At 38.8% G+C, this 27,872-nt stretch overlaps 2 protein-coding genes across 4 annotated transcripts in view; one reads left to right on the top strand and one right to left on the bottom strand.

The window, feature by feature from the left end:
• Positions 1 to 27,872, top strand: part of macrod2 (mono-ADP ribosylhydrolase 2) — a 785,092-nt gene that overhangs the window by 133,360 nt on the left and 623,860 nt on the right. The window lies entirely within an intron of this gene.
• On the bottom strand, positions 8,699 to 19,505 carry flrt3 (fibronectin leucine rich transmembrane 3). 2 transcript variants are annotated; one of them, XM_052150990.1, is made up of 3 exons: positions 19,235 to 19,505; positions 12,999 to 13,735; positions 8,699 to 11,898 (listed from the first exon to the last, which is right to left on the bottom strand). In XM_052150990.1, exon 3 carries the CDS (start codon positions 11,868 to 11,870, stop codon positions 9,921 to 9,923), a length of 1,950 nt encoding a protein of 649 aa, XP_052006950.1. In that variant the 5' UTR covers positions 11,871 to 11,898; positions 12,999 to 13,735; positions 19,235 to 19,505; the 3' UTR covers positions 8,699 to 9,920. The 2 variants fall into 2 exon arrangements, with proteins under 2 accessions (XP_052006950.1, XP_052006949.1); XM_052150989.1 differs by having other exon boundaries at positions 12,999 to 13,732.

Raw genomic sequence — 27,872 nt, 5'->3', positions numbered from 1 at the left:
GGGCTAAGCGGAGCGGCACGGGCTGGAGAAGAGATGGAGTGATGTGGTACAGGAGGATCTGGAGCTGAGTGGACTTGCCGACGACTGGTACCAGCAGTGTCAAGATCGGCCTCTTTGGAGGAGGCTTGTGAAGGATGCTGCTGGCCAGTTGGAGGCAGTCGCCTCCAACAACAACGGAGGGCAGAGGAGCGATGCTCACAACAACGAGCAGAGCGCAGGGTGGCTAAAGCACAGCAAGTTGGCACAGTAGGGGGCACAGGTGGTGCATCAACCAGTCATCTCAGTCATTCGACCCATGTCACCGGTTGGATCTGTCCCGTGACCTCCTGCCAGCGGGCGTTCGACACTTCACGTGGCCTTAACGTGCACATAGCCTGGCACAAGCGTCGTGGTGACGTCACCGCCACTTAGTGGCGAATGGCGGTTGTTTGTTTGTTTGTGTGTGTGTGTGTATTATTCTTTTTTTTTTATTTGTGACATTGAAAATGATAGAATTTTTATGCATTGTTACCTTGTTTACGTAAAAAAATATATAAGAATTGCTTTCATTTCTTGCTATGGTATAATAGCACTGAACCAAACCTATCAGATACTAGACTAATAGATTGACAGCCACACACACTGCTTACAGACACATTAATCCTCATGGGTAAAGTTCCAGCCCCAAGAAGTGGCAACATTAGATCTGGAGTGCACAAACACACAATCACATGCATAATGTGATTACAATTGACATTATGGTCTACTAGTCCACAAGTTTATTCTGAGAAAACTTTCATCTGAGTTGCAGATGCAACTTGGTTAGATATTTTGTTTTCTATTGCAGTGACATTTGTCCAAATACTTGTTTGGGTCACTGTATTTAAAATAAAAAAACAATAAGGCTGTATTACTTGCCTAAATAGCTCTTATAAACAGTTTGTCTTTTCACCAAAGTCATGTCTGATTGACATGCTGTAACTCTCTAAACACAAACCTTTAGCAAACTCCTCACCTTGCACACATGCAGTGATACAAAGACCTTGAGGTGTCAGAGTGACACTGTCGATGTTCAGATGAATAGTGACAGCCAGTATTTAGAGCCTGCTGACACCACTGATTGTCCAAGACTCGGTGTAGGCAGCCAGGCCCCCTTCCAGATCCTCCCAGAGAGAGACAGAGGCCACAGAGAGAGAGACAGGGCTGTGTTGTGGTTAGGTCTAAGTGTATTGATGCCGACTGAAGTGTTGTGTAAGACGAGCCCATAGGGAGGTGGTTTAAGTCTCATGGTTTCTGCAGAAGGTCAGACTGTCACAGGCCTTATAGAGTTAGCGTGGCAAATCCCTGTTTTGTTTCTAAATGCACTCTTCTTAGAGGCAGGTTTCACCTCATCTATGCGATTTTCTACTATGAGAGCTTATGCCTGGGCTTTTAGAAAAACAAACAAATTTAAATTGTTTCCTTTTTGCTAGGAATATGAGTGTCACATCAAAACTTGGGAATTTTTTTTTTTTACCATGCCTTCGTCGTTTATTTTTGCTACTTTTTAAATGCATAATGAGTTTATTGTTTTAATTCAAGCTTAAATGTTATGCCTATCATAGAAATATTGCTGTATTTGATATCTAATTAAAGGGTGCACTAGTCATTATCATTTAATTATTGTGTGAAAATTATTTATAAACTATAAAAAGAAAATAACATTCAAATAATATAAGTAAAATAAAATGTAAAATAAATTAAATAAAACATATATTATTAAGTTTAATTAAAAAAAATCAGTTGTGGCATTATTTCAACCACATTATTCTAAATATTTTCATTTTTTCCAAATATTTATCATTTACATCACAGAATGCTATCAAACACTAAACATAATTTGAAATAACATTGGAGGAAAAGTTTAAGAAAAATTACTTCTCAATTGATGCATGGATTTCCTCTTTTGGACATTGTTGGTAGAAGAGTGTGAAACGTGTAAGAAATGTTTTTTTTTCTGAAAGTCCACAAGGCCGAAAATCCAAAAGTACTCATAGTTGAAGAAACACCCTTATATGAAGTTTTTAAGGATGGCAATGGAAATCCGAAATAAAGGTTTATGATACATGGGTTCGTGCGTGGACAGGCTGTTGATTTTTTTTTAAACACCTAATTTAGTAATGACTGAAGCTTTTAGTGCTCCATAATGGAGAATTTTGAAAGGTGTTCTTAAGAACTTCTTGAGTGGTATGACTCATATGTACAGTGAGTCACTTCACCTGACCCCCTGTTGCAGAAAATGACCGCTAGACAATAGCCACAGCTCTTAGTCCCTGGGATTTACTGAAAGGTGTATATTTTTAACAAAACTTAACTTGAGTGTACATTTTTTAAATGAGGCTGAAAGTTGTGTAGTAGGTCTCTTTTATGGTCTTAAAATTAAGTTATTTCTCAAGTTCGGTTCCTAGTCAAGCTAAGTTGCATGTTTTTAACCCTCAGACTAACTAACAGCAGAAGTCTATAATCAGTTTCCAGAAGGTTTTTGCAAATTACTGTTGTTCTCAATCTTCTTTTGATGCTGAATAATGACCGTCACATTTCAAAAATGATCTGATTGAGTCTCAATGGCCTAATTTGACCTTCAGCTGTTCTTTTGCCAGTTTTCTTAGAAAATCAGAAGAGAAACTTGTTTAATTTGGCCTTTGTAGAAAATCTTCATGTGACAGTGGCTGGACTTTCTAGTCATGTGTCATTTTTTTCGTTTCATCATAGAACACTTGCCTGTTATTTTCCACAACTCAAATACTTCCACTGTGACATTTAAACTGAGCCTCATCAGAGTAGGGGTAATCTAATAACATCTCCCTCTTACAGTTGGCCATGTCATATCAGTAGGCTACATCAAATCAGCATACATAACGCCAACATGCACAAATGAACCAGTTGGCATTACAGCATGGCTTCACCATCTGTCAGTAGCGTATATCTTACCACCATGCAAATACGCCATTGACATTTAAAACTTGGCCCTTGCATGAATGAGAATTCTAACTAGAATGCGGTCCTCGGAGCATCACCATCATGGAGGGCTAAAGGATGATTGTGCCGCACAGGACCTTTCTGATAGAATGAAATGATTATTCCCAAGAAGAACATTCTGGACAAATACCCCTGAAGGTCGATGGAGCCATGGAGAGCAGGCCACACAGATTTGCTAAAGGGCACAAGAAGATATATCACTTTTTAAAAGATAATTTAAGCCACTTAATATATGACATGAATTAATGTCTCTCATCTAGTAAAGTCAATTAAATGGATGTTCTCTAAACATATGATGCTCTACATCAAATTATCAAAGCCGATGTTTGCCTGCAGGAATCAGTTGTCACATGTTATTACATTAACAAATGCAGGCTGGACGTTGGAATCAGTTGCCGTGCAACAGTTGTAAGTCATTTTCCTTTTTCAACAATTCAACCAGCTCCACCAGCAAAGTGTTTGAAGCCCTAATAAACGAGCTCCTGTTAATTTGTATTAATGTCAGATGATTTTATGGGAAGATAGATGTATGCACACTGTGTGCTGTCAAGCAAAACATTGGATTCATTAAGATGATGGGAGATTGTAGTTGTTGTGGCCTCAGAGTTTCAGGTCATCGGTCACAGCAAGGAGAAAAACTGTGTCTTGGGTTCCCTAAGTTGTAGAATAAATGGAGAGATATTAATGAATCGAAATAGAGAGGATTGAGAGGTACAGTGAGGACAGGAGAAATAAATGGTGTGAAAGAAAGAAAAAATGACAGTGAAAGCTGTAGTGTTATAGAAAGAAATGGAGTGTGTTATGATGTGTGTGAGCAGAAAAGCAAATAGAGTGAAAGAACAAATGACAGCAATGACATACAATAGTGTTAAAAAGTCTTTGGACACTTAAGCCACACTTAATGCATGAATATCTTTGCATTAGATAACAAATTAACAAACCCAAATTTTTAATTTTTAAATCTTTAAATTTATTTAAAGAAAAGTAACACAAGCACACTTTTCATACAAAGGATATATATATATATATATTAGCTAGGTTTCAAATGATAAAACCATAGATACAGTGTATATTATTTAAAACGAAGACAAAGTAGGTTTGATATTTTGTATCTACAGCAATGACATTGAGACTTTTTAATAGGGATGCTCTGATCTATCTGCCACCGATAGTTATCAGCCGATATTCGCGTCCTATGACTCGATTGGTGATCGGAATTTGGCCGATCGCCTAAACCAATTGCTCATGTCGCAAAATACTTTTTAATAAGACTTTAAACTTTATAAACCGTTTTGCTAACAAAAACCAGGCAAAGTGATATTACTAGTAAGAGGAAAATGTAATTAATAGTGACGGTGTGCAGAAAGCTTGCATATAGCCAGTTTTCACAGAGATCCCAATAAAAGGTGAAATGATCAGTATCAGAATCTGTATTGGCCGAACTAGTGACAAGAAGAACGGTGATTGTTATCGACTGTAAAGATCCTGATCGGAGCATCCCTACTTTTCAAGTGTGAAAAGGTGTCTAAATGCTTTTTTGGGCCATTATATTTATACTTTGTATAAATGTGTCTAAATATGTGCAACCCAAGGAGTCTTGGTTCTTCCCAGGGTTCTTCCTTATTTATTTAACATCTTAGGGAGTTGGCCATTATATAAAACTAATGTATAATATATTTGATATATATAATACATTAGTTATGGTTTTCCTTCATTTTTGAGCACTAACTTCTGTCTGTTTCTTCTGTCTGTTTCTTCAAATATTTGCTTTTGACATTGCATTGTATTTTTTTACCACATGACCGTGGTGACAGCAGAGCACATGTGGCCATGGCTTCACGCCCAGACCGCAGCTGTCTCTTCAAGACATGCATAACTTATGTTGTGGTTTCAGCATCTCAACGACCGCTTACAGGAAAGGGAACGTATCCATTAAAAAAAAAAAAACGAAAAAGAAGAGTATGAACTGATGTAAACCCTGAACGTGTTAGTTGACTAAGGGATCTTTAAAAAAAAAAACTCCCCTTACCTCAACAAACCAATCAAACTTTGACATAAACCATACAGGAACACACAGTTTTGTATGTGCTAGGTATTATTCTTACTTTAGACTCTCATATTTGCTGATTTGATTCATAAACACACTTTTGGCCGTAGTCCAGGCTTGTTGGGAGGCCTTGTTTGCGCCCAGTGCTGACATTTTGACCTCCCTTCCTACTCTGCATCTCGAAGACACACAGCAAGGGAGCTAAGCTTTGATGTGCACGATGTCTTGGACCGAATACGAGGTGCATAAGGAGAAGAGAAAGCAAATGGCTCATTAAGAGGAGTTTTGCTATTTTCTATTGGAGCTTTGAGCTGAGCTGTGGGAAAGGGCATTGCGGCAAACGCGAGGCCAGGCAGAATGGGAGCAAACACATCACGCACTTGGGAATAGATATGCAAGGAGTTGATGACTACATCTCCCTGCAAGGTGAAAAAAATTAGATCAGAATAAGACGGTGCTTTTAAAGTCAGCTCCCTTATGTCTCTTTTGGTAAATTAAACTCTAAAAATAATTGAATGACATGTGGCTTCTGCATTTCCCAGTAATTGCCTTTCTGGTCAAAAGCATCAATCTCATTACATTTTTCGTTGCTCTTATAAACATTTTATGATGCAAGAAATAAAACTGCTGCATTATTTTACAGACTAGGCTATTTGTTCCTTTAAAGTGCAGGACGTCTATCATTGTCTGTGATGACAATGCCTGACCTGACCTTGATGTTTCTTTGCTTATATAAAGAGATCATAAATTTAAAAAGATGAAAATTGTATACCAATTGCTTAATAGAGGGGTCAACATCCAAAAAGATGAAAAATGTCTACCAATTGTTTAAGAATAGGTCAAAAGTCCAGTTAGATGAAAAATGTCCTCTAATTACTTTAAAAAGGGGTCAAAAGTCTGAATAGATGACAAATGACAAATTTGTGACCCTTGTTTCACCTGCCTTTATCTGTCCTCTGATCAGTCATGGCTTTCTCTCAACCTCAATCACTGCCAGTGAGATGACCAAGCAGCATCCAGTTTCTTGCTGTACTTTGCGTGATATTTTCGATACCTTATTGTGATGTGTTGACCCACAAACTCCTCCATGGTTTAAGGTTAGTTTTGAGGGAGTTTTGTCCTTGTATCTCAAGTGAAGTGCCCTAGGCAAGGTAGAATATCAAGTGTGCACAGGCCTCCCTGACATCAGACCTGATCAATGATATTCTCAGAGAGCGGGTGAGGTCATCTGTTAAATCCAACAATGTGCTGACAAACACGCCAGAGGTTAGGTCATTGTATTAAAAGGGTCATCCCAGTAGCAGGCACCCAACTCCCCCTCCCCTGTTACTTAAGATTAATGTTCGGAATAGATCATTCTAACTGGAAAATACAAGCTGTTTGCACTATCCTCCAAATTATTTGCTTTCACCGTACAGCAGTTGTTCTCAACTGAGTGCCGCGACTCACTAGGGGGCCTCAGCACACTTCCATATTAAAATAATTAAAATAATACAACTTAATTCAAATACTATGTATGCCCACAAATTATAATCAGACTTTTTCATAGTCATACACGTCTACTTTCGGGCGAGGGGGCCTTCAAAAATGGTCTTGGATAGTGGGGGGTCTTGGAGTCAAAAAAGTTGAGAACCAATGCCATACAGCACAAGATATTAATATTTCAAACCATTTTGCTTGTAGCTCAAGCACTGACAATTCTGATGGTTTTAGGAAACTGGAGATTAATTTACTGCATACAGAAAGTAACATAAATGAATTCTGCAAACTCACACAGCTGTGTGCTTTGATAATTTAAACTGCTGTGATCTCATTCCTGCTTGATGCTGCTTCAAAACTTGAGGTCTGACTGACATCTCATCTCCAAATAGCATGATTTATTTGTAAATTACAACAACCACTTGGATTTAGAAATAAAATAATTTTTTTTTATAGGGCAATCCTCACTTTAAAGGTGGTAACAGGGTTCCCACACCTTTTAGGTAATTAATTTACTTGACATTTCAGTGACCTTTCCAGTTGTATTTGATATCTCAATATGGATAAAAAAAAAAATAATGCCGCTGTGACCAATTAATTCATATGTGATTTGCTCATTGCTCTCAAATCAAACATCACTATTGAAAAAGTTCAAGTTTACACGAGCAATATTAACATTCATAACATAAAATACAAATAATGTATATTAATTATGGAAATTAGAACATTGAAAATATATTTCCATTACTTTTTCAGGCCTGGATAAGGCCATCCCTGATATTTCCATGTTTTTCATGACTGTGGAAACTCTGGAGTAATAAAACTCTCATTTCTGAGCATATTAAACACAATGGATTTGATATCCAGCAATTAATATGGTTCTAAATTCAATTTTGAATGTCATGGTTTTCATATAAATTTACATTCTTTGTCTGAATTTTACATTCTTTTCAGATTTACAATCAAAAGTATAAAAGCAACCATGAGACAAATGTAAATTTAAAATAAATTGTTAAATGATTATTTGAAAAACAAAAGGGGGAAAAAAAAGAGGCTGATTTACAAGGAAGTGACACAAATAAAACTTAGCAAAGGCCATCATTCAGCATTTGAAACTTGCTAATAACTTCAGTCAGGAAACCACTTAAACAAATGATAGGGCAAGTTGTGAAACATCAACAATATTCATATATGTGGACCCATGCTTAACCATGCACTCACAGGGGTGTTCACTTTAAATTCAAGCTGATGTGTATTTTTAGAACATGGGTAGGTTTAAGTATACTTAAGGTTTGGATCTTACTTGTTTCTTTTAAAGGCACCGTGAACTGTAATTAAAGCTTGGGGCGTGTGCACCTACGTGTGTGCATCTGTGCCTCAGCATGTTTGCTCACTCGTGGCCCACAAAAATGTTGTGTCTATGTGTATCAGACAACCTACTCATAAACTACATATGAATGGGAAAAATCATAACAATAAATATAGCATCTGAACTGCCTTTTGTGTTAAAAGAGCCAGTCACCTTTTTGATAGAATTTTGATTATTTACTTGAAAACGTGCATGAATATTATCTGAATAAGTATTAAAAAAAAAAAAAAAGTGTATTTTGTGTGTTTTGAGGTAAAGATGCACAATTTATAGAACAGGTGTTGTCAGATTTTATTGCTGAACATAATCTGTTATTTGAACAGTCTTAATCAAAAGTTTTGGAGAATTCTGTCTTTCCTCATTCGATTAGATAGAAGCTGTACCTGCCTTAAAGGGACTTTGGCAGTGTGCTAGGTACCTACATCCACCTGTGTGATTTCTGCCTAAGTCATTGTGGAAGCGGACTGCCCCAGCAGCCAGTGACATCCTCCTAATGCTTTATAGTCATTGAATACGTTTTCTCCCCCTGTGGCTGCTGGATACATCAAATCCAGCACAGCATCTCTCCAACGGCCTCATTTAGCTTCTGTGCCATACTCGCTGATATTTCCCACTTGGGCCAATCATATAAGTCATACATGGCTTAACCACACAAAAGAGCACTTGCAGCCCCAAGCGGATGCTGCACTATGAAGAAGCCTCTTCACGCTTCAGATGAAGATTGTGAGAATAGTCTATGCAAAGCTTAGAGAGATGAAAAATAAACTGAAAGCATTCTGTTGGGGAAAAGAGACCACGAGTTGGGTTTTAACCACTTTTATTTTGCAATATGACCAGTATCCTATCATATTAAAGTGTGTATGAAAAAAGTTAAGTCACTGATTTACTTTTTTGAAAAAGCTAAATACAATAAGCATTGGATCAAGGCACATACAAGACTAGCCAAAGGGCATACAATGCACTTTGGTCTTCAATTGTAAAGAACAATTAACTTTCAACTGTGGTAACTTAAAAGTGGCTTGAATTAGGAAAAAAATACAAATAAGAATTACATGAACAAAAAAAATAGTTGACACTTTATATTCCAAATAAAAAAGAGCCCAAATGTGTTTCTTGCCATATATATTTCTGCCCAGAATATGTTCATTTTGGAGGGCAACGTTTACAATGACAAGTGGTTAACTTTACTGAGGGATACGGTTAATGTTATTTCCACTTGCACACTTGAATGGGCGATATAGAGTTTTATCCTGTGTTTAACCCGTACACACTGATTTGACTGAAAAGTTACTTTTCATTTGATCTGTGTGCTTCGTTTGCTATGTGCTGGGGCAGAACCGTCTTGCTGAGGCACAGGATTTAGGATTCTGTGCTGTGTTGCTGCCTCTCCAGGCCAGAGAGGAAGCAATAGACATCTCATTCCTTAAAAAAAACTGCAGAGATGTAAAGCCTGTCGACATTCTAAAATGGGCAATCAGGATTCGTAACAATACCCAAAGGTTTCTGTGATACCACAGTAAGTGTGTGGCCACCCTACACATAATTAAACACTTTTGTCTTTCATTCCTTTGATCAACTATGCCCATATTTCTGCAGTCATTTTTGTAGTTTTTTATTCCACTGACAGCAACATAATTTGACCTGTGCTTATACTACATGGTTTTCTAAAATCTGATTGTTCAACACAGCAATGAAAACCCACTTTCACAGTTGACAAGTCCTCATATCTCAGTAGAGCACAACGTTTTTTAATTGGTCTAAAACCATAAGTAAAGGAAGTACAGTACAAATTACTACAAATCTCTAAAATATAGAATTGCAGTTTGTGGCAGCATACACTGATGGCTCAGTGATTGCCTGCAATTGGAACCTTCTCTCCTTTTATTAAATTGTCCTTAAATATAAATTATATGGCAAATGTACATGACAATGCTTACTCAGTCTTTTCAATCCAGTGTTTTGCAAAAGACCAAGCAGTCTTTGAGTCACTCAATCACAATACAATGTCTATGTAATCCGTGCACACTATCATGAATGAGAGTAATCGGAATCTGGTATTCCACTGTCTCTATAGCTTCTGTTGTTGATGCTGTTGTCACTGTGTGGACTCTTGTAGGGGCATAAGCCATTGGGAGGAAAAATTGTGTGTATCACAAACTCCTCCTTTGACACCGGCATGTGATTTATGGGTATCATTTGAAAAGAGGTCTCTCTAATCTCCAAAATGGAGTTGTCCTTCTTTGTCCCAGCTTCAGCATAATCATCTTTTCTCCTGCGACCTTTGTTGTAATTGCAGTTCCTGGAAAATAAGGAACCATTCCTATGGACATACCAGCACACCAGGGCCAACATGATGATGGCCAAAAGGGCCACAGCCCCTCCGATAATAGCAGCTAAAGGCAGATTGGAATTTTTGTAAGGCTCTTTCTCCTGCTCCCTGTTCAAGGTTGTGGTGGGATTGTACGCTTTGAGAGAGCCAGTCTCTGTTTCTATGCAAACAGGTGTCTCGTCTGACAGGTAAATGTTGCTTGTCTCCATGGGAACCATGCATATCCGATATGAGGATTCAGGCTCTAGAGCTGTGAGCAGGTACTCTGTTCTCTCCCCTTGCACAATAGTCTCGGTTATGGATCCAAAAGCAGGACTGTGACCCAGCTTTAGCCAACTAAGCCTCAGGGCCGTCATAGGCTGAGATACTCTCCAAGAAATGTGCACTGTCTCAGCGCTACTGGATTTGACACTTATCGTGATGATCTTTCGACTGGACGGTGTTGTGCTACGATAGTTTCTACCCAGTTCTGGGCCCTTAACCACAGGTCTTTTAGTTACATAAGTGGGCCATTGGGGTCGAGAAGGTGGTATAGTGTTAGAAACCGTGCTGGTCTCGAATGTAGGTGAAAACTCTGTTTCAGAGCAGCCAAAAAGCTCTGTCGTTAGATCCTTGATCGCCATCCCCTTGACCTTATCAGGGCCCTGGCACATAAAGCCACGTACATTGACTTTAGATGGAAGAGTTCGCAGCCAGTCTCGTACCCACTTCATCCTGCAGTTACAGTACCAGGGGTTGTTGCGCAAAAGCAGCTGGGTAAGGTTATCCAGATCTTCAAATACCCCCATTGGCAGGCTGCTCAAGTTGTTGCCTGACAAATCTAAGCGGTACAGCTGTCGCAAAAAAGCAAAGGCACCTGCTGGCACATGATTGATGTGGTTGTCTTGAAGATTAAGCTTCTCCAGGCTCATGCCCGGCAGGTTGGCAGGTGGGGACGTAAGGGAGTTCCGTACCAATGAAAGCTCGGTCAGGTTGACTAAATTCACTAAGGCCATCTCCCCAATGCCTCTGTTGTTCAGGAGGTTACCATCCAGAACTAGTCGTTTCAGGTTTATAAGATCCTGCAGAGAGGCTTCAGAGATAGATGAGATACGGTTATCGTCAAAGCGAAGCTCCTCAATAGTCATTGGTAGACCGGATGGTATCGTGCTGAGGTGGTTCCGTGACAGGAACAGCAGTCTCAAATGGTTGCTGTCCCTGAAAGCACCCTCTTCGATGCTGACTGCTGACACTGAATTGTCATCAAGGTGTAATTCCTCAATAAAGGGAATTTGTGCCAAGGAGGCATGTGTGATCATCCGGATATTGTTCTCCTGCAAATGAAGTTCCTTGACATTCAGTGGCAGGTTGGTGGGAAACTCATCCAGGTTGTTGCAGTACAGGTAGATCTTTTCAACGTTGTTTAGCCGACGCAGATCCGTGGGGATACCTGCACTTTTGATGCGGTTGTTCTGGAGAAAAAGTACTGTAGCATCCTCTGGGATGCCCGAGGGGATGGAAGTCAAATCCCGGTCATTACAGTAGATGAAAGTCCCATCACACCGGCACTGTGAAGGGCAGGAGGCTGAGGTCACCAATGGATTGGCCAGGCCGAGCAGGAGCCCAACTCTGATGAAAAGGGCAAAGATGGACTTGTATTTGCATGCCATTGCTAATGTCTTCTTTTCAGTTGTAGCCCTTAAAAGAAAAATGAAGATTGTCAAATTCAGGCATTCTGACGAGAAGGCAAAGCCCTGCTCTAAATAATTGCTGTATTACGTATGGTGCCTGCAGCACCTTTTCATAGTACATAATTTGATTTAAGACAAAGAATTATATATTTCTGCTGTTGAATTAATGAAAAGAGGCTATTAACATGAACATGAACAAATGAAAAAACTATAGTAGCGAGACATGCCTGGAGTGTTTATCGTGATTGAATTTTTTTTCCAGGATATATCAAAACAATACAAAGTAATGAAAAGAAAGGAAGAGGGATTAGAGTGAAAAAAAGGAGAACTGAGAGGTTCAAAAGCAAGTCTAATTGAAGTGGAAGGATATTCCCAATCAGCCGTGGATGCAGATAACAAATCCTTAAACACACAAGCTTTTCTTGAATGAAATGCCTGTGTGCGAGAGGCTTTATCTTTTGCTGTGTGTAATGTAATCGCAGGCTCTTGTTGTTTTACACATTTCTGCAGTTAGCCAGTGAATTTCAAGGCTGCTGTTCATTGCTGAACACTGTTCTGGTAGAACAGGCCTTGTTGATTTGATTGTTGTATAATTAGCTTGCTATTTTGCCCTGCCTTTCTGAAGGATTAGTGTCTCCTGTAGGTTATATCAGGGTAATCCTAGTTTGCAAATGTGTGTAAGATTGCTACTTAAAAAGAAATAAGAAGTGTTATGAATTATTCCTGACAAAACTAGATTAGTTGTAAAGACATGTCTACATTTTATAAAAATGAACACTGCCATCAAACTGCTCAGTCAGTTAAAAAATGCAGAACTTGAAACAATAATGTTTAGATCTGAGGCACCATGGGAGATGACAAACAATATTAAGGCAACCTTCATCTAGCCAATATCCATATTACAGGGGGATTTTGTTTAGTGTGTGTAGATCATTTTCTACTGAAAAAAAAGGCTACTGAAAAAATTTGCCTCTTTTTTTTAAATGAGCTAAATGGTGATTTATTACTTGAATTTAACATTATTTTCATGACCTCTATCCCGCAGATATATTATTAGATGAAACGCACATAAGCACAACAAGACACAAGCATCCATATTTGTCATACCTGATTTAGAAATGCCGGTTAATCCTCTGCTGCCACCCAAAATCCAATAGGGTTTTAAGCTCCCCTTTCGTTTCTTTCAGAAGATGTTTGTCCGTCTTGTCATAGGGCTCTCTTTGTTTATATCCTGACCAAACTGGTATTTGCTGAACTGATCCTCGTTTGTACCGCTGACCTCCTGTCTTGTATTGCAGTGTCCACAGTTCATGCAATCAAAGGCTTTGCCATGGTAGATAAACCTGTAAAGAAAGCCCCTCTGCTTTCAGACAGACCTTGGGCAGTTGTCTCCTGTGTAGGCATGCGATTCAGTGCATTATTTAACCCCAAAAAGAACAGAAAAAAGCAAGATGCCTACATGCAAAATCCTTTTTTTGTTGCACTTTAAGTTGCAATGCCTAGTTATGCCCTTTTGATTTTAACGCAGAGTCCTCTTTTAGAATTTAACTGCTCCCATATTTCCCGGGGCAGACCGGGCATGGCATTAAGACCACAAATCAGACTGAGCCCTGTCTGCCTGCAGTACTGTGGGCTCAAATCCAGGGCGGTTCGGTTCTGAAGTCCGGCCCTGTAGTCAGCCTGGGATCCTGTAGTCTCAATCCTGGCCCGAGCATGAATAACGTATCCAGCCTAGTGGCTTGGAAGCAGAATCTTCAGTGCTGCAATAGCACTCCGCCTCCCTGGCTCTTGTTTCACAAAACCCGTGCTTGACGCCCACTTCTTCTCACATGCTTAACTTCCTACTGGCAGAGAGGGGGAAAAAGAAGAGCCAATAAGATCAAATTCTGTATTATGGAAAGCAGGTCATAACTGAATATGTCATTGATGCTGAAAAAAGGTGAGCCTGGTATGTGGCCTTGTTTAGGATTAGTTATTGACTATGCGTAATATGCTATCTAGGCAGCATTTATTTAATACTGAGATGATCGTGCCAAGGCTAAGATTGAGTTAGACAACGATGCAGCCAGCTGCAATTGGCCACTGTCCTTCAAAACAGAGCAGATTCATGCTGCCATCAACAGAACACTAGTTGATATAAACGAATGGCTCTTCTATTTTGGTGAAAATGTAGTTTAGGCTATAACAATAAGGTTGCAATTTCAGTTGTACTTTTTCTATTTTGACAAGATGTGGCATGTTTGTACCTTATATAAAGGTACACCACAAATTCTCTGCAGATTGGACCACTGCATTCGTGACCATTATCAGATGGAAGATAGAAAAAGTGAGAGGGGCTATATGGTTGAAACAGGAATTTGAAAGTCCCTTAAGCTTATTGGGTCTCTATATATCAGGGGATTTCTTTGCCTCTGGATAAATGACCACAGAGAAAAGCCCCACAGCTTTTTGATAGTCTTTTGATAGTGGACACTCTTTGTGAAACCTGGATTAGAGGATGTTGTGGATTTTTATAAAAACCTTTCTTTTTTCTTGCCGTAAACCTGTGCTGCCAGGATAGCCGTGTTCATTGCGCTGTCTGCCTCTATCCCTAACACCCCTCCCAATCCTCTCTATGGAGATAGGAGAAAATAATTCCATTGCATAAGAGAAGCAAAAGTGACAATAGCTAAAGACTGCTCCCTCACGTCTCGCTAAGTTCTCCAATGGGCTGCACTTTCAAAAAAAAAATCAAAGTAGCTGGGGCATGCTAAAGTAGAAAATGCTCAGGAAGGAGAGGGTGAAGGGAAAAATATGAAGGGTGCAATCACTGTTGTTGCTTTCTAAAAGTTAAACTTATTGTTGCTGAGGTGCTGAGCAGGCAGCAGGGTTCCTTGCGGCTGGCCCAACAGTACTTGAATGCAACGCCCTCTCACTGCTCAAAAATGCACATGACAGATGAACATTGCCAAGCTCATCTCACACACTCATAAATTTCCAAACGGGATTCTCATGCAAGTCACCACCAGTGGCCCCAAGGAGTTGTCTGTGCTGCACCGTCTGTGCCCTAATTTCCCACTGTGCAACTTCCCTCTTAGACAGAGTGACAACATACATTTTTATCCTCCAAACCTAACATTGACAGCCTCGGTTTGTGCCCTTGCCTAAAACCCTTCCAGTGACCTGCTGATGGTAACCTTCCTGTAAAACACAAGGGGGCATGTCAGGCAGCTCTGAAACATTTAACAGTAGTAGCCAGTGACAAGAAGATGTTAGGAAATTGAAGGCCCTGTAACTTGATTACAGGTCTCGCCAGCACAGTCTAATAATACGCCCCATCCTTCTGTTGAGCCTAAGTGCTCTGAGCACCTGGTATTGTATTAGTAGATTAACATGAGTTTGGAAACGGCAGCTGTGACCCTAGTTTTAAGGACAGCTGATGTTTGACAGGGTGCTTTTAGTATTTTCTTAAACAAGCTCCTTTGTTTTTTTGTGTTTTGTTTGTGTGTTTTGTTTCTATACTAAGATTGAATACCTTGTGCAAAGTGTCCTCTACAGGGTTCAATCACAGGTAGCTGTGTATTTCATAAGATCATAGTCTGGAGACCTTGATAATAGGGAAATGTATGCTGGCCGATAGACTGTTATGGCCATAAAGGTCAAAAAAAAAAAAAGGAGGGAGAGAAAAAGACAGGGCATCAACATTATATGCCAGGTCTGCGTCTCAATGATCATGCAAGCCATGATCTGGCTGCATGATTAACTGCATTATTTTGTTTTTGTGTCCCTCGGCTACTCGGATTTCACTGAAGTGGCGATGCTTTATCGTTCGCTACAAAGCAAGCATAAGGGCCCTGGCCTTCACTCTTCTGCTTTACTGAACTCCTTTCACTGAGAATTATTAGCTTTTTCACATTTGGTTAAACCTTCCATCCCCTCTGCTCATGGTCAAGGAATGTGAAGTGACGGACACCTCTCGTTATCATTCTAATAGGCCGTGTTTCCCAATAGGAGATTGTTTTAATGGCCTGGGCCTGCTTCTGCTCCATTGCTCTCCACTAGTGATGTTTAATCGAGCATCCTGTTTAAAAAGCTACCGTAGCCACAGCTACATTTGCTCATTTAGTCTCTTGCGTTTCGAACACAATGGTTGTGAAATAAGATTAAAAAATGCAGATGGAAAAAAAGTCCCTGTTTCTAAATGCTTTCTGAATGTGATTATGCAACAAGAAGTGAAGTAAAAATATTAGTTTTAAAGAGTTACAGAAAATATTTATTTCTAAAAGCAGCACAAAGATTTGATTTCATATGAAGATAATATTATTGCTGGATCAAGATCTTCCTTAAGGCTATCAAGATTATATGAGTCTGGAATAATTCTATATGCATATATACACACACACACAGACATTTATATATATATATATATATATATATATATATATATATATATATATATATATATAAAATAAACATATACATTTTACATGATTATCAGTTAATGATAATTGTATTGCTTTATGCTTTTGCATTTGGGGAAATTAGTTAATGCCTGAGATGTTTTCTATTAGTTCCCAAAAATGCAGTCACGTTTCATCAGTTGCCATGCATGAAAGAAGGCATTTAGAATGAAATTACATTTGCACTTCAGTCTTTATTGGTAGGTCCTGGGCTATGATTATGAAAAACAGATCTGTCATTTTCATAGGATAAAAGAGTTTGTACCCCAGGCAGGATTGGAACTAAATGCCTCTCTTTGTCATGTTGTATCTTATGTCTATGAACCTAAAGGCAGATCAAGCCTGGAAGCCTAGCGAACTGAGAGATGAAACATATTTGGAAAGAGAATGACAGTTTAGACATGGTTTAAGCATTAATTTAAGAGCAGGCTATTGTGTTAGTTGTTCCCCACTGTGTGCTGTTTTAGGCCAGATGATTTGCAGGTTTATCTCTGGCTGGCGTTCAGAGAGCAAGAGTGGATTCTAGGGGAGACATGGGGTCTCTTTCTTTTGTACTGCACTGAAAAGAGAGTGTTCTGCGGCAGCTGCACTGTTTTTCCCCACTTGGGGGTGGTAGGTGCTGCTGTATCAGGCCTGAGCATGGCAGATACACACACACACTTTGAGGCTGAGCTAGCGCTTTAATTACCACATTTGTACCCCCTGCCAGGGAACAAGGGGCAGCAGTTGCTGGACAAGGGCAAAAAGACTTGGTTTGATTTACAGCACTGCATTTTACTTGTTCACCTCAAAGGGGGTCAATTGTATCTACATTAAAGCTAAAATTCATAGCACTTTTCTGTTTGCACTTTCTTATACTTTTTTGTTAGGTAATAATCATTGTTTAGGAAGGTATATTTTAGCAGCAGTCTCTTGAGCATTTCAGAAAATGAACATCTTGGCTAGTTTTCGAAGGTACATTTTAATGAACGGCCTCACTGAGGTCAGAGGTTGTCTGCCAACATGAGTGGAGAATTCTACTAGATGATTTTTTTTGTCCTCGGCACAAAAGGGTGACAGACGGTTTTTTTTTTCTTCGAAAGGCCTGAGAGACATGACCATTTCATGTTGACTCTGAGGGAATGCCATGGACCACTGGGTTTAGCCTCAGGCATTCATAGCTGGAAACAAAGAGTGCTGTCCGACCTGGCTGCCAGTAAACGTTTACTGCATTGATGCTTATGTTTTTGTATTGAAATGCAGACATCTTATTTTATATTCCTGCCTATTGGTATCTAAAGTGTGACTGGCCTTAGGGGTATGTTTCATTTCTTTTAAAGCTCGGAGGTGGGGTGTTTGAAATGCACTGATACAAATTGTTTATGCAAGTGGAAAGGCCGCCACAGAGTGCTTTGACACGTCCAACAAAGAACAATGGATTAGTTAATTTGATCAACCGCCTTACATAGTCAAAACAGCCTGTTTGTGTTTGTCAGCCATTATTATGCTAAAAAAACTACCTCTACGAATACACACTTCTGTCTTTTTAGTGTATTTGCCAATATGAAACTCAAAGCTGGGGAGAAATAACTTAATCTTAAAAGTGTGATCAAATAGGGATTCAAAATGTCCACTTGAATCTCTTGTACTGTTGTGTATCAGTGTGAATCTACTTTATAATAGTCTTATAAACTGATTTAATCAGCCCTGTCTGAAGGCATGGAGTGTTATCATTACCTAACAGTCCCTTTATTTCTTTTTATCTGCTCAAAACTATTATTTCAGTATTAAGTTGTCTGCTTAACAGATATGACGGCTTATCTTCAGATAACTTTGCAGGGTTTTGTCGTGTCGCTCGCTCGCAATGTACTTGAGGGGCCGTTCACACCGAACTTACTTTTGCGCCCATCTGCGCCTGTTTTCGATGTAGAAATGCGCTAGACGGACGTCTTAGACTGCATGTGTTTTCAGCGTCTCGCTGTTTTCAGTGTCAAATTAAAAATAACTTAAATTTGTTAACACCTGCGTTCGGTTGCAATCGTTTTTTTGTCTGTTTTTTTTTTTTAGCGTAAGAACACGTTGGGTCGGAATGGCCCCTGTGGGTGCCAGGCTCCGCATCCCCTCGATTTGCCCATTCTTCATTCCAATCACTCGCTCACCGTGGTTCCAAAGCTTCGGGTTCGGAATTATTTAGTATATTTCCCCCCCCGTTTTTTTATCGACATATGCTCGTTTGCTTCGTGCTACTCTTCTCGTATAAGAACATGACTGTTTTAAGACGAAACACATTAAGTTTACGTGTATTTGATGACTCCACGCCGTAAAAAAAAAATGTAATCTGCATTGCGTTTTCTCCCCCAAAACAGAGCTGTTATTTTATAGATAATTCCTGGTAGTTTTTAATCATTCTGACAGAATTGTAGAGCACAATAATGATGCGGAGGAGGATAAAATGGAAGTTGTGCGCCTGTAGTGCGTTTATTCTGCACGCAACGGCACATCAAAATGTTTTGGAGATGCGCATCGATTCCTAAATTACAAATGAAGGGCTCTTATATTATGTGCTATTGGATTTCATCGCCACTGTACTTGTGTGAGTTCAAATTGCTATTACATTCCCGTCAAATCCCCATGGGTAGGCTATGTCTATAGTCGAAATAAAATGCAATAAACCCCCTTTTCCCACCGCAAAGCTGCTTTAGTGAAGTATAAAAACTGACAGTGCAAGCAAATGACTAGAAATCGAAAAGTTTAGAAGCAAAGGTTACAACTTCAATCTCTGCGAGTGACTTTGAATGGATGCTTTCCCTATGTAACTAAAATATTGCTCTATATGCATGATTTGATGGTATTTGATCACCTCAAGGTGATGAAACAGAAAAGGTAGGGGTTAAAAAAAAACAGCCCAGATCAAAACACACTTACCTGCCAAAGCAATACTTCAAAAATGTAAAATCAAAAAATAATATCCTCAATGAAAAAAGTCACTCCGCAGGATAAATCCAATATGTTGGAAGATGGTTTCAATCCCCAAAAAAGAGCCCAATGTCAGAAAGGCTCAGTAGCAGCAATGGTAGCAGGGTGTGTTTTTATTTCCACACACATATATACACACACACACACACACACACATACTCATTTGGCTCAGAGAGAGAGAGAGACAAGATAGAAGAAACGGCAGGGCTGGTCTGCTGACTGGAGCTCACTACAAGTGTGAGGATGCATCTCCGTCCAACTCTGCCTCAACACAGTGGTGATGTCATCTGGGGGCGGAGTTAGAAGCTCGTCCTCTCTTCATCCCCTTTCACTCTCTCTCTTTCTCCCGCTCTCATCTCAGTATGTGAACGGTGGCCACAAGGGGGAGTAGGAGAAAGGAAGATAAGTGTTGAACAGCCTTGAATACATGGAGGACCAAATGTGACAATATTAAAAATAAATAAACAAATAGATATATTTGCAAAGAAATGTAAAAAAAATGTATAAACTGTATTTATAAATAAATAAATAAATGTTAAAATCTGACCTAAATGGGTATTTGCATGTTTATTTCTTTATGTATTATTGTATTTATTTTCACGTGTATTTATTTCCTCATTGATTTCTTTCTACATTTATTTATTTCCAAATGCATTTATTTATTTATTAATATTTGTTTACGTTTCCATATTTGTCTACATTTATATATTTCCACATTTATGTATTTCTCCATATCTGTGTCCGTATGGTAATGAGGGGGCGTGCTTTCTACTTCAGGCATAACAAGGCTCGGAGTGCTCTAGAGGTCTTCACAGGTCCAAAAATTTGAGGAGCCATCTATGATTTGAAAGCTGGGACCCGGACCCGTACGGGAGACACAGACTCGATTGACACAGATTTCACAGTTGATTGCTATTAGCAAGTTAATTTATAAGTTGTGAAAACAAAACTTTGTGTCTTACCTAATGTAACCTTAGTAGCCTTCTGCCCTGTGCCTGGCCGTGACATACCAACTTTATTTGTTAAGCACTTTACAACAACCAAAATTGACCAAAGTGCTGTACAGAAAAATATAGAAAATATACATAAACCTATGTACAATTAATAACCATACAATAAAAACAAAGTAACAAATACAATCAAGTAAATAAAATCGACCTCTTACTAGGTGTCAAAAGCCACAGAGAAAAGATGGGTTTTAAGAAGGGTTTTAAAAACAGATAAAGAAGAGGCCTGCTTTACATGCAAAGGCAGATCATTCCATAGTCTAGGGGCAGACACAGCAAAGGCACGGTCCCCTCTGAGCTTACGCTTAGTTTTAGGCACAGTCAGGAGGAGCTGATCATCTGACCTTAGAGCGCGGACGGGTTTATAAGAGTGTAGAAGCTCAGAGAGGTATGGCGGGGCAAGACCATTTAAAGATTTAAAAGCAAATAACAGAAATTTAAAATGGATCCTAAATTGAATAGGCAGCCAATGTAATGAAGCTAAAATAGGGGAAATGTGCTCATGTTTACGTGTGCCTGTTAAAAGACGTGCTGCTGTCGAGACAATTGAGTAGTTGTCCAACAGAGTTATCATTTTTCTTTTTAAGGGGTACATAAATCTGACTGTCATCTGCATAACAGTGGAATGAAATGCCGTACTTTCTAAGTATGGAACCAAGTGGAAGCAAATACAAAGAGAAAAGTAGAGGGCCGAGGACTGAGCCCTGTGGGACCCCACACAAGAGAGGAGCAGTGGAGGATACAAATTCACCTATGCTGACACAAAAAGTTTGATCCGCTAAATATGACCTAAACCACTCCAGTGCCATGCCACTGATGCTCACCCACTGCCTTAAACGTGAAATCAATATCTCATGATCCACTGTGTCAAATGCAGCAGTTAGATCCAAAAGCACAAGGATAACACAGTCGCCAGAGTCAGTCGCTAAAAAGATATCATTAAAAACTCTTAAAAGAGCGGTTTCGGTGCTGTGCAAGGTTTTAAAGCCGGACTGGAAAACCTCTAGTATATTATGTTCTAGGGGTGACACACATAATCTATCCTCCTTGCCAAGAAAGTTGATAAAATACATCCACGTTTTCTGTGATTCCTCTCTTGCTGATTGAAACAGCATAGCTTATCCATTATTTCATCTTCAAAAGTCACAAACGTGACAAACACTGTTTTTTTTTGTATCTCGCATAAGATAACTTTAACTGTTTGCCCTTTTGAACTATAATAATGATTGCTCGTTCATTGCCACGGCTGCTAACCTTAGCATTGCTAATTGCTATCGTGTGCCGTAACTCATCCTAATTTTACAATGTAGCAAGTTACAACACATACACATAGCACCATCATCATCAACGCTGTGTGATCACGACCGGGTCTTATCGGATCAACTTGGGTGTTACACATAATGTTAAACAGACCCGGGACCCACAGCAATAGAATGGGACCCGACCCGGACCTGGCTAACCGTATAAAACGTGGATCTGTACCCGTATGGGTCCCGGGTTGGGTCTCGGGTCCTCAGGTTAGGGTGGACCTGTGAAGACCTCTTGGAGGCCACAGTGACATCTTGTGGTTGAAAAAAATGTAATAATTGAAATATAGCCAGGTGGGTGTCGGCATGCATTTAGAAATTGTAAAGCTTGAGTGCTCATGTGAAATTATCCAGTATCAATTAATGCAAATGTGTGGATGTTAGTGATAGGAGCTTGATTTATTCAGGACTGGGCACATATAAATAGTCAAACAAAACAGCTCATAGAGGGTGGAAAAAGGGAGGGAGAGAGAGAGAGAGATCGCTGATTCAGAGGTTGTATTGAAGTACGATTAGCAGGGCTGGACTGGCAATCTGGCATACTGGGCATTTTCCCAGTGGGCCGACGCACTTTGTAAGAAAAAAGCATTTCATTTTTTTCAACCACAAGATTTCACTGCTCAACTCTAATGTTATGCCTGAAGTAGAAAGCAAGCCCCCTATTTACCATATGGACACAGAAATGTGGAAATAAATAAATGTAGAAATAAATACATTTAAAAATATATAAATGTGGACATAAATACGGAAATATAAACACATATAAATAAATAAATGCATGTGGAAATAAATGTAGAAATAAATAAATGAGGAAAAACATGTGGAATTAATGTGGAAATAAATACAATAATACATAAATAAGGAAATAAAAGTGCATTATGTCAGATTTAAAAATGTATTTATTTATATGTACACTTTATTCATTTTTTTTATATGTTAAAATATGTTTATTTGTTTGTTTATTTTTTAATATCGTTACATTTGGTCCACCATATGAATAAGGCTTGAGTGAGCACTTCATGTGTTTGTGTTGAGAAGCCCACCAGAAGCATTATTTAGATGAGCTTTGTGTGTGTGTTTAAGAATTAATTAATAGAGTTTATATGTGTAAGATGCTAAGAAAAGGCAGAGCAATTCATCAGCTGCTGGTGTGCATTTATTTAAATCTAAGCAATGCTCTTAAATTTTAAGTGGCGTGTCTTTGTAAGAGAGAAAGAGAGCACTGTAAATGGATTCTTATTTTCACATTACATTATGAATTTTTAAGCTCGGAAGTCAGGCGTTATGTTCAGCCTCATTATGCTTATTAAGTATTAAAGTGCCACCAAATGGTGAGTTTGCTCCCTCATAAGCCTGTAGTACAGACTGCGTGTGTCAACGTCTCAAAAGGGCTTTTGAGGACTTTGTACAGTTTGTTCCATTCTGACCTGATCACACCTCTTCTGCCTCTGGATAAACAGTTATTCTCCTTCATTTTGTTTGCAGATTGAAAGTTGGCATGTCCTATGTTGTGGAATGCAATACTCTATATCTAAAACTGTTTTAAATAGCATTTTGCTAATTCTTTCATAAATATTGTTCATGCAGTTTTACAACCATATTTATTGAGAGACTACATGGAAGACTTGTATTTTTAAAGATCGTTTTGTCTCACTGCAGACCAAAGCACCTAAAATAAACACTTATAAATGCATAAAAATCTTGATGTTCAATACAAAAAAAGTTAATGGACGTGTTATGCATCAACTACACTAGAGACAGTTGTATATATTCTTCACCTTGTTGTTAAGGATAACTTTTTGGTTTACAGATGTAGTTGCATACTTCTACCCATATGTGAGCTTAATTTGGTGTTGAATTCATTGTTGGATCATGATATCTAATGTACTAACTAATGTTAATGAATATAAATGAGTGTTACCAGTTTACCAATGAGTATGTTTAATATATAACTGTAGCATTTTTCAGTACAAAAATGTACACCGTTCAAGACTAAATGACTTCAAGAACAAATCATGTTGAATGCCTACTTAATGATGTATGCCACACTGTAAAATCAAATTATTTGACTGTTTTTAAGTACGGTTTACTAGTTACAAGTAAATGTAACTCATCTGTGTATAAAATGTTTTTTCTATTGAATTATTTAACTTGAGTTATAGTATGTCTTATTCAGTGTAAGCGAAATTATGACTGGCCTCTAGGTTAGCCATGGCACATTGAATTCTCAGTACTTCTTTTGTAAAGTACAATGCACTATAGAATAATGACTTATATGTAACAGGCTCCAAGTTCACCAGAGGTAACTCTAATCACCCTAATAGTGACTTCACACAAATCACAACTGTCAACCAGCTACAAAACAACAACAATAGTCATAAGAAGGAAAACTATATAATTTTTTTTTTTTAATAATTATTATATTTCTTCACAAGTTCCTTTGTCTTGACCAAACATGCATCATTTATTCAAGTGTGAGGGCTTATGGGGATCCCACATAGCCACAATTTTGAGTTGTACTTGAAGCCAAAATTTAAAGAATGTGTATATTTGAGTTATGATTCCAAAATGTGACATTTCATGTACTGTTTAATTAGGTTTTAATTAAGTTTTTTGTTTTATTTGAGATAACTATTAGTATTTAAAGTTTATGGCATGCTTCACAAAAACCACTTCCCTTGGAGGAGGGCATTTTTGTAAATGTACTATCCACTGTAGACTTTTACAGCAGGCCCAGGTGTCATGCTTTTAGGGTCAGAGGTGGAGAAGCAGGGGACTGTCGTAGGTGACAAGAGGTCACTGCAGGGTATCATGGGCAGAGGCCTGTCCGTCTCCCACACTGGGACGGATTGCAACTGGCCCCTTCATCCGACCCTTCCGGCACTTTTCTCTCCTAAATCTGACTAGGCTCTGTCTGTCATCGGCCCTTGATTGACTCTTAGACGTACAAAGGGCCCCAGTGGAGGGCCTCGAGAGAGTCTGATTACCGTTTTTTCAAGACTGTTGGGGGAGCCTACGGCTGGGGTCATCTGTTGTTTGGGAGGATGAGTTCCTCATCTTTCCAAAAGATGCCATTTACTTTATCTCCTCCATCTCAATGTGTTTTGACAACAGACATGGCTTTGAAGGAACTCAAACCCTTCTACTCTTGCTCCTCTCTTGCCCCTCTCCTCTCGTTTGTTGTAGTTAAGGGTTGGAGACGAGCATAGCTAAGTTTATTAAAGCACTTGATATGGTTAAGTGCTAACAAGAGCGTTTTTAGTTCAGGATCTAAGTGGACCCATGACTGAAGAACGTCTGACCTCTGCTTTCAAGGATGTTCATGGGACATTCTTGGTATGACAAGCAAATTACTCTCATTGAATTGGCCTTTCATTTACTGATTTCTCATATGGTGCTGTTAACGTGAATGGAATTTATGGTGCAATTGTGGCAAAATCAAAGCCATACCATAAGTTGCTAATTTCAAAGACTTGTTGAAGGTGTTGTCATTCTGATCTTTATACCTCAAGTGTATATTTCATGCCCTCGGCCTGTTCTCAAACAAACAATCCTCAGCTCAGCGCTGTGCTGTCCAGACCTGGAAGATTTGTGATGTATTTTTCTTGCGTCTCAAGCGACTCCACTCTCTCTCAAACACATACTCATGTTTACCTAGCTAAAATGGGGACATTACCATAGACTTGTTTTTAAATAAGCTAATTAGAATGACTACCAACCAACCCTAACCTTAAAAATTAATTTGTTTAAAGTAGAAAACATTATTTATGTATTATGAACCAAATTTCCATTGGAAGATGTTTACAAATTGTGTATCCATCCGTCTGGACACTAACGTACTTGACAAATTAATACTGTCTTCTCTCTAACCCCTTTCTAATTTTTTTCAAACTAATGAATACCAGATGTTTAACATTAACTTCTCTTGGTCTCTGGAGACCAGTAATCTTCTAAACAACAACAGCCTACCAAACTGACCTCCTGCTGTTCGAACCCAAACCAGAGGACTGAGTCAGCGGTCACCACTCTTGTGTATTTGAGGAATGAGCAAATCCTCACAAATAGCTCTCTGGGTTGTCTTCTCTTTTTCCCCTTTGTGTCTGTCGCTCGTTTTTCTAAGGCCCCTTGTGTCTTGGCGGCAGGGATAGAGGGAGGGGTGAGGTGGTCGGTTGGGGTTACAGGGGGATGGGTTGGGGTTGACTTGTCAACTGTGTGGAAACCTCTGGACCCCCCAGCGGGTAATGAGCTTCAAAACAATGGTCTCTGATCAGATAGCCCACCCCTTTAAACCCCCTCACTTCCCCAAACTGCTCCGTTAGCCCTATCAGTATTGAGACAGATAAAAGATGGCATCAGCACACAATGCATCCACAGTTTCACCACTCTAACGCTCTAATGCAACTCACTCAAGCACCTCACTTTCTTCTTCCTCTCCACTGGTTTTCTGTTTCAGCTCTAAATCTGTAATTAGCCAAATAACAGTTTTCTCACTCCATTTCAAATATAGAAGCCTCTCCGTATTCACAGTAGGAATTTAGCTGTATGGTTGTCTCTTGAGGATTTTCTCTTTCACTCATTTGCAAAAAGTCTTCGCCATAAAAATGTACACCAGCATTTTATTCTTTGGTATCAAAGGCAGCTTGCTGGTAGTTTTTGTTTGTTTCACTCCTCAGAGAGGAAGCAATGCCTAATGACATTATAGGTTTGCTGACACAAACACACACATGGATATTATAGATAAGGTTGATAAAGCTGCATTCTTAGTCATCACAAACATGTTTATTCCCACTGGTTTGGCTAGATTTCAGGAAGTCTCATTTGGCAGAGATAGGACACAGAGAGTTATACAATGATTAAAGCTGTTGGTATGAGGTTTTATAATTTGGTGCTAAACAACAGTCAGTGCCTTTGTTCATTTTCTGTTTTCATGAATTTTTATGAAGCAAAAAGAATACAAATACAGTAGGCTTTGCCTGGATCAATTTTTAATCAGTTTTGGTCTTAATTTAGCTAAATCCACTAAATAATTTTCTTTGTTTCCTCACATCTTGTTTTGAGATATGACAGAAACTGCCATTTTACTACTACTCATAAAAACTTGCTCTGCTGCTATTTCTAACAGTGTACACTGAGAATTGAACAGCTCTTTAAAGAATTACATCTGCTGTGAATCAGTGTGCTGGAGAAAGACAAGGAGCCCATTGTGTTTTCATGTTCTCCAAACTAAGTTCAAACAATGCACTTTGAGCTATGTACTTTTTACGACACATCTCACCTCACTTTGTCTTATGTTGTAGCTACAGCAGGCCTACATCAGGGCATGCAGCTTCAGTCTCTTTTTCTTTTTAAAGAATTTATAAATATTTTTCAATAGAGGAAAATCATTATGAACCTTGAAATAATGAATACCAAGTGGCTTTCACAGAACCTTTAGAAATGAAAGGAAATGTGCTATATTTATTCACTCTCGTGCTGTTCCAAGCCAGTATGATGTTTTTGTTTCCATGGAACAAAAAAGGAGAATTTTTAAAGAAACCTTACCCAACTCTTTTCCATATAGCTCATAGTGAGTATGACGGACACGTTCCAAAAACACATAAAAACATCATAAAAGTAGTCCATACGACTCATTTGTGCTATATTCCAAGTATTGAAATAAGGATGAACCGAAATTGAGGACATTATTTACTGAAAATCTTCCCTTCCACCGTAGCTGTCTAATATGGCACCAATAGGTTTGACGTCAGTGTTGTTTTGTCATAAAACTTGCAAGAACCAATAATGTTGGATCAAATTCCATGTTTTATTTTAGAGCTTTGGCAAAGGGGAAGTTTTTCAGAAAATACTGACTAAGAAAAACTCAAACAAAATTTATTCATACCTAATGAGACAAAGTACTACTACTACTTACTGTATGACACTTTGGTGTTTGTTTTTGGAGCTTGACAGACATGGTCATCATTAATTGTCTATTTGTGGAACAAAATTGGTGAAAAGAACAGTAAAAAAAAATCTCCTTTGGTGTTCCAGGGAATAATGATAACAACAGCATACTGGTTTGTAATCAAATATTGGTGAGTAAATAATAACGGAATTGTAATTTTTGGGGGAACTATTCCCAGAACTTCAGGCACTGTAAAACAGCATAGAGGTTTTATTATGTGTGAGCAAATACCATATCAACTGTCTTAAGCAATCAGTCACTGTTACTTGTGAAAAGGAAGAAAAACATGATAGATTGTTGTGTGTCTCTCTTCTAACTCATGTATTTAA

The sequence above is a fragment of the Xyrauchen texanus genome, chromosome 20 (assembly GCF_025860055.1).
Source record: "Xyrauchen texanus isolate HMW12.3.18 chromosome 20, RBS_HiC_50CHRs, whole genome shotgun sequence".
Classification (NCBI taxonomy): domain Eukaryota; kingdom Metazoa; phylum Chordata; class Actinopteri; order Cypriniformes; family Catostomidae; genus Xyrauchen; species Xyrauchen texanus.
This window is presented reverse-complemented; position numbering and strand designations above follow the sequence as displayed.

What these genes read in the sequence shown, in the direction of transcription:
- flrt3 (XM_052150990.1), bottom strand. Translation starts at nt 11,870, where the DNA reads ATGGCATGCAAATACAAGTCCATCTTTGCCCTTTTCATCAGAGTTGGG.